At 39.9% G+C, this 7,602-nt stretch overlaps 1 protein-coding gene across 2 annotated transcripts in view; it reads left to right on the forward strand.

Annotated features, from left to right (window-relative positions):
• Positions 1-394: 394 nt before the first annotated feature.
• The window catches only part of myo6a (myosin VIa), a 93,931-nt gene continuing 86,723 nt past the window's right edge, over positions 395-7,602 (forward strand). For both annotated transcript variants that reach the window (XM_035678594.1, XM_035678595.1), the window contains exons 1-3: positions 395-525; positions 5,967-6,036; positions 6,364-6,437. In XM_035678594.1, coding sequence (XP_035534487.1) covers positions 409-525; positions 5,967-6,036; positions 6,364-6,437 — 261 coding nt within the window. In that variant the 5' untranslated portion in view covers positions 395-408. The remainder of the gene's footprint in view (positions 526-5,966; positions 6,037-6,363; positions 6,438-7,602) is intronic.

A 7,602-nucleotide genomic window follows, 5' to 3' on the forward strand; every position in this document is an offset into this window, starting at 1 on the left:
TTTTATTTTTAACATATAAGACTCAAAGATTAAAAGCTATCATAGACATCCACACAAGATCCTAAAATGTAGAAATACGTCAGTGAAGTAAAGCATAAAAAACAAATCTACATTTAATTCAGAAATAGTAATGAACAGCTATTGAACTACATTTTAATGTGTGAGAGCAGAAGATGCCACTGCAGAATCAATTACCTTTTACTTTGTTTAATTACGATTTAATCAAACTGAGACTGCAGTAACAGAAATGTGTGTTGTGAGGAGACTTCAGGGTTGAAGTGCAGTAAATTTCAGCTCATAAACACCAAGGTGAACTTTCATGTCAAATAAAGCAAACATTGTACTGGAGGAAACACCTCTCTGACTTACTACGTTTGTCATGTTTTCCAGAGCCCTCAGAGCGGCGCGATGGAGGATGGGAAGCCGGTGTGGGCGCCCCACCCAGCGGACGGGTTCCAGCTGGGAACGATAGTGGACATTGGAGCCGACAGCCTCACCATCGAACCTCTCAAACAGAAGGGAAAGGTGAGCGAGCTCTGAACACAGCGGGTCCAACTGAAGGGTTGAAATGCTTCATGGAGGTTTAATGTAGCTGCTACATTAGCTGTTGTTTTAGATGGAAATGTGTGTTAATTAATGACAGAAAAATACAATGGTTATGTTGTGGATTAGAGACAACAGCAGTCTAGGAAGGCTATTTTAGTGTTTTTTGTGATTTTGCAATAAAAGCTCCACCTAGTGGCTGATTTGCACCAGATTTTGCACACAACCTCACTGTGGCATGGACAACAACTGGACTTAGCTTCGTGTTCATCCGACCAACCTTAGCAGAGATACAACATAACTTCCTGTTTCAAATGTACTCTACAGGAAGCTGTTCCTTCATAACTTGTGCATTTTTTGATGTATCAGAATTATTTATACGACCTTTGATGCGGCAGGTTCTTATAAGGATCGGACTTACTGCCTCAGACGAGTTTGAAAAAGTCGGTTTGTCATTTATCGCAATTCTGCCAAAAAAAAATGGTAGTGGGCGTGGCCTATTCCATTTTCCATATTCCTATTCAGCTCAATTAATTAATTATAACGCTGCTGACAAAGACATGGCTGGAGTACTGTTTAAAGGTGGCAATTTAAATATACTTATCATGCCAGGTTTAGTTTCAGGAGTGAAACAGCATTTAGGGGCATTAAAAGCCTTTGAAAAGTCTCAAAATGTTCCCAATCCACAGAGTGAATCTTTCCTGCATTATATACATTTCACCTGCAGTGTGTTAATGATTTAATCTCATGTGGAGTTCACAGCTCTAGAATCAATAAAGCATCATCCAACGTTTACAGCTTGCAGCTCTAATGGGCTCCAGATTAATCAGCTGCTATCTGAAGTCAAGTGGATCTTCACTGCAAGACAAACAGGCTTTCCTCGACATCTCCCGCCCCTCGCTCGCCGCTTTTTAATGTCTCTGAGAGCCCGTCGCCGTGGTAACCTCTAAAGCTTCGTGTCTGTGTCAGTAATCTTTTCCCAGAAGGCCTCTGTGACTGAGTGCTCCCTTTGAGAGCCTCCACGCTAATTCTGTGTGCTGTCAGCCCATAAAACACAGGACTGTCAGCGTTTAATGAGAACACGGATCTGAGGCCCGACAGCGTGTTTGCACTCTGAGGATCCATCATGTGTGTGACTCTTCAGCTTCTAATGTTGTTCAATGTTTCTGCTCGTGGAGGTTGAAGGTCAGTTTTTATGCTCTGCTGCTGCGTCTCTCTCTAAGTTCAGCGTCTGTCCCACATTTAAATGTTCTCTTGGTCTTGAAACATTAAACTACAGCCGGATTAAGACTGTCCCCAACTGAAGATCTTGTCGAACCTTTCTGATATTACTTTAATGATTTAAATATCTATATTTCAAAACACGAAATAATAAATAACTTCTAACTAACACAAATACTGGCGGACTTATCGATACAATGGATGATGGATAACTTTACTTACAAATCAACTCTCTACAGACTTACTCCTCCGCCTCATCCTGCTGTGTCTAGTCCTGGTCGGAGCCGCTGTAAACCACCCGGCCTCTAATGGTGTCGGCTGTGTTTGGTCCCGGCCGTGGTCAGTAGGAGTCTCCAGCTCCATTGACCCTCTCTGGCTATAGAACTTCCCCTTGGAGCTCGCAGTCCGCTACAGTCAGCTAACAGACCGCTAACTAGCAGCTAGCACTGTTAGTACAAGCAGAGAAAAGTTCTGTGTTGCAACAATCCCACGATACTTTGTCCCGGTGACATATTCGACTAATGAAAAGTGCGTCGACTCTTCTCAGTGACTAACAGTTTACTCAACTATTAGGGGACGACAGACACTTTTCTGAAGAGTCCCGTATCCCCCCCTAGTCGGGAGTGGGTAATGTGGTAGCTGTTTCTCAGGCACCCTGATTCCTTGTTACCTGTGGCCACCGTGGTTGGCACAGAAAGTACCATTGAAAGTTGATAGGACAGAAACTTCGCCACCAGCGATCAGCTGGATGTTATCTAGAACCAACAAAGTGGACACAAGTCTGCGCTTGCATGTATTCGCTCTAGAATTGCCACAGTCGGGGCTGTTTGATGTCAAGTGCAGGTGAACTTTTTGCTGACTGTACTTCACTATGAACCAGCAGGGAAAAATGTGTCACCACAAAGCTACAACAAAGACTGGGGAACTACTTCTAACTGGTTTAATCCAGTTGATGGAGACTATTGCACAAGAACTGTGAAACTTTAGCTTTCTTTTACTGTATTTACTTAGCATGGGAGTTGGGAAAGTTGCATTCACATGCTAACCCGTGTAGCTGAGTCTGTTGTGCTTCTTACCAAATGGAGAGAACCAGGGTTTTTTCCACTGTAACCGCTGCTTTGGACACATGTAAACTTGCACCCGTCAGATCTGCTGTCAGTGAGCTTCCGGGCTGCACTGGAGGCCTGTGGCAGTCAGAACAATGTCCAGTCTGTCCCGCTGCAGCAGTTTGTGCCAGTGTGTGACGATGTGTTCACTGGCTGGCAAACCTCCTGCGACGGACGTCAGGAGAAAGACGGAGAGAGAGAGAGCGATACTCTGTCATACTATCGGCCACAATGGCTGACTCTTTGTCCTCTAGAGTCTGTGGATCACAGACGGTGTCCACTGTTTGATCTGCCTCAGTGCTGGTGATGGAGAGGGTAGAGGGCGGCTCGCTAGAAGGAAGGTTTAAGGAAGAAGAGGAGGCTGTTGGAAATCTAACAGCCTCTATTATAGACATTACGTTGTTGTCTATAATAAAAAACATATAAGATCAATATTTTATATTTTCATATGTTAAAATTAAAAATTGTATCAAAATCTAAAGTTTTTTTTATAAGCTATAACTCTATATCTCTATACCTGCTAACACCTAAGGGTCTGACTAATACCTGGAAGAATCATTACCATCCCATAATGTTCTAACGTGATGGAGACGTTGTTCACTGCTCCAGTAAATAGGATGAACTTTAGATACGACTTGGCAACAGGAGATATTTATTATATATTATATATTAGATATTGATATTAGTTCACTCCTTTTAGAGAGCTAACCTTATGCTACGAGCCAGAGGGCTAACATTATGCATCAGAACGGTTTGTTGTGTCGGGGCCGTAAAACTTTACTGTACATTCGGAAAATGGTCAGAAGTAGTTTGGATAAATCTGCGTTGTTGGTGGAAGTAAACAAGTCCTCTACTGCAGCAACCTGTCGCTGTTAAATAGGCCTAAAAACACTTTAATGTACAAAAAAAGTTTCACTTCTTGAGAAGAAATCTGTCCAAGAGATCCTGAACCTAAAAACCCAAAACTGGTATAGTTATAGTATATTATATAAGTATAAATGGTAGAATCTGCTGTTAATGGTCTTAATGAGTCATTGTCACTTGGAACCAGTGGGCTGGACCATCAGCAGTGGGATGGGGGTCGATCTCTGCACCGTAACAGCGATGAAAGAGTGAACAGTGTTCAGCTGCTTTTCTCTCAGATTATTGCTCTTGTGTCGCCTCCACCTCCTCTTTCTACCCTCCTTTCTTCCTCACTCGGTGCAGCGTTGTGGAATCCGTCCTGTTCAGGGCCGAGAATGTGGAGCATGCCGCCACTGGAAATAATGAATTGACTGTACGTCACCTCGGCCCGCTGAAGGCCTGCAGTGCCTCTCTAACAGGGCAGATTAAACGGCCTGCAGAGAGAGAGCCTGTTGGAGATCACAGGAATACAACAACCCCCCCTCCAAAACACTGAGGTCACATGTGTCCTCATAAAGCCTCCGGTATTAGTTCAACATGGGCGACTTTAGCTTCAAGAATGAACAACTCTTAGAAACACGACGAGGAACCTCGACAAGACGTTGATTTTTGTATAAAATATATATGGCTTATCAACAGTTAATGGTTAATGGTCTAACGAGTTTCTGGTCTCAGACTCTAGTTTCAGTCTTCTTCCATACAGCATGATGTTCATTTAGAAAATGATGTTCCCATTTAGAGTAAAATAAAGCATTGGGTTTTAACCTATGGAACCATTGATAAATGAATTTAAAAACAAAATAAAAATAACTACAAAGTTTAAACTATGAGATCTCTAAAACATAATTTAAAATAAGTTTTGTATTTCCTGTAATAGTTTCAGTATCTTCTACGTTCACACAGCGCAGCGTACATCCAAGACCAGTTCGGAGCTAAAATGTGACAATAAGATTGTATGAGGAGGTTAAACGAACGGTTCTAAATCACTGCCATCGAGGCTCCAGACGGGAACTACTGGGAGGAGAACGGTGGACCAGGAGGACCCCTTTTATCCCCTCAATAACAATAAATAATCATTTTATTAGTGTGTTTTCTCAGTCAGATCCAGTCAGGAGCTGAATCCTTCTGCAGCCGCAACGTTTAATCCAAATATACTTCTGGCTCCATTAAATTAAACTAACCAAATTTGCAGTACAACGATACTCTACAAACAAATGAGTGTCGTTACGATGGCTGCGTCTACTATTTATCATACAGTCAACGAGTGCAGTAGAAGTATAAAGTTTAAAACCGTCCGACCTGATGAAGATATTAGAACAATAAACTCATTTTAAGTTGAGACGCTGCCGATCTCATCACACCTGTGATTGGTTCTTTTATCTTCTGTCAGAATTGGAAATGTTTGAAGATGTATTTTGTTATTTTGAGTTGATCAGATGGTTAATAATTAAATAGAGTCGTGGCTCTCGGCCGTGGAGGTGTCGACCGCTCTCTGTCCGAACCTCCTCTCGCTCTGATCCTGTTACCTGCTGCCTGCAAATAATTCATCAGCTGGTATATTTATCCCTCTGGATGAATGTATTATTTAAAATCTCAGCCCTGAAAAACAAGACCGAAATAATCTGAGAGCAGAAAGAAAAAGATTTCTAAAAACGGAAATTTAACGGACTGATAGAAAATCACTGATCACTGAGTTCAACTTGATGCAGTGTTCAATAAAAAAACTGTTAGATTATTGATTTGATATTGTACACGGCTCAATTTCCCCTAAACAAACAATAAAAAGAAGAAAATTAAACGAAATTGTCATTTTTATATATATTATATATTTATTTGAAAAGTTTGCAGTTAAAACAACCCAAAATCTAATAGAACAATGAGAGAAAAACAATGAATCTATCAGAAAATAAGCCTTTTAAGTCTGTATGATTGTTGATACAAATGTATAATACAGACAGAGAATTGTATGAAAATAGCTCATAAAACTAATCTCTGATCAATATTAACAGGAAATAATCTGCTCAAACTGAGCAGTTGTTCACTGTGTTCATTGTTTATCAGTTCTCTGCTGTTATTATTGAATATAATATGAACTATACATATATATTCATATAGCATTAAATATTACACTACTGATGTTGTTCTTGCATTAGAGTTTTTACTTAATTCTTCACACTTTGCTGTTTTCTGCAGACATTTGTGGCTGCTATCAACCAAGTCTTCCCTGCAGAGGATGACGTCAACAAACACGTGGAGGATAACTGTGAGTTTATGTTTCGCCTCCTTCATTACCTGCTGAGTGCAGATTGATTCCTGTAAATCCACAACAGAAAAATAGTCTTTATTCAGTCTTTAATCCAAATATTACATCATTGCAGTTGTTGTACTGTCCTCCAGTATCCATTACCTCTAGTGATCTGTTTCAATTATTGCTAATCTATTAGCTTTAGCTAATTATTTTAGTTCTTTTTTAACGCGACGGAGAGTTAGAGAACGTTTGACTCCTGTAATAATGTTTGATATGTGTTCATATTTTTTTAATGCCGTATTATTAACAGGCAGCCTTTGTTGTTCCACTGACTCTTTTCAGGTTCTTTGATGTACTTGAATGAAGCCACTCTGCTCAACAACGTTCGTGTGAGATACAGCAAAGACAAAATATATGTAAGTACTGACATTATTGTAATATTATCAGTCTGAAACCTCTTGTGATCATCTTCTTGATATTAATGAGAGAAATCTACGTTATTCAAGGTAGATCAATCAAAGATGATTTATCCTGATTTTATCCTGCTGGTACAAAAATCTTCCTAATATCTCCACTCATTGACCCAAACAAAGCTATCCGGTTGCTCTCTGAATGTAATCACGAACACAAACAACAAGAGAAGCTCTGACTGGATGCTGTGGACAACTTTGCGCCTCCTGCTGAGGTAAAACTAGATTCAGAGCTCAGACGAGGTTATGTAATGGAGAGAAATCCTGCAGTGATATCAGAGAGAGTATCTGTGTTTGTTTTAAACTGCCTGGAGCTACTTTGGGTGGAGCACACACACCTTCACAGGTATTTACACGCGAACATTTTCCTCACTTTCTCCTGCAGACACACGTCTCACTGATTTACTGCAGGGACGATTATATCACATCCATTAGACATGACTCCAATACAAAGTTCAAAGTGCTTTATAGAAACAATAAATACATATGAATACATGGTCAAATATATAACTTAATCTCTATAGAACTTTTCTTTACAAGGTTACAAAGCGGATTACACAGAATAAAAATGCAAATAAAAACAATAAAATAACAATAGAAGGAGGATCAAACATGAGATCAATATGACACCAGTTTTTACATGTTTACTGACATATCTAAAAATAAGGAAACTAGGGAACTTTTAGTATTATACACAAGTATTCAAATCAGTAAGAAACAGTCTGAAATTAAGTTAAAACTGGGAGAAAGAATCTGGACTTGTCATTTCCAGCTTGATGTTCTGTATCTTTAATTCACTGGTTGTGTGATGGACAGATTAAAGATTTAAATTATTTAACATCCAGCTACTGAAAGTTAATGAGCTAATGCAGGTGAGAACGGCGACAGTAAGCACAAAAAATACAGCTGTAAACGGTGTCAAAACAGGATAAAGAGTAAANGCTGGTGTCAGACACACAGCGATTGTGAGGCTGCAGAGTGGCTTTAAACTGTATTAAAGAGATATAGATGGATTATATCTATAATATCTGTCTATTATCTCTGAGGGAAACAATCTTATTTATTGAATTACTGATGCCTTTATTTCTCTTCCTTTTCATGCCCCCCCCCC

This window comes from Morone saxatilis, unplaced genomic scaffold, assembly GCF_004916995.1.
Source record: "Morone saxatilis isolate NCDOM2014 unplaced genomic scaffold, NCSU_SB_2.0 Contig7, whole genome shotgun sequence".
NCBI lineage: Eukaryota > Metazoa > Chordata > Actinopteri > Moronidae > Morone > Morone saxatilis.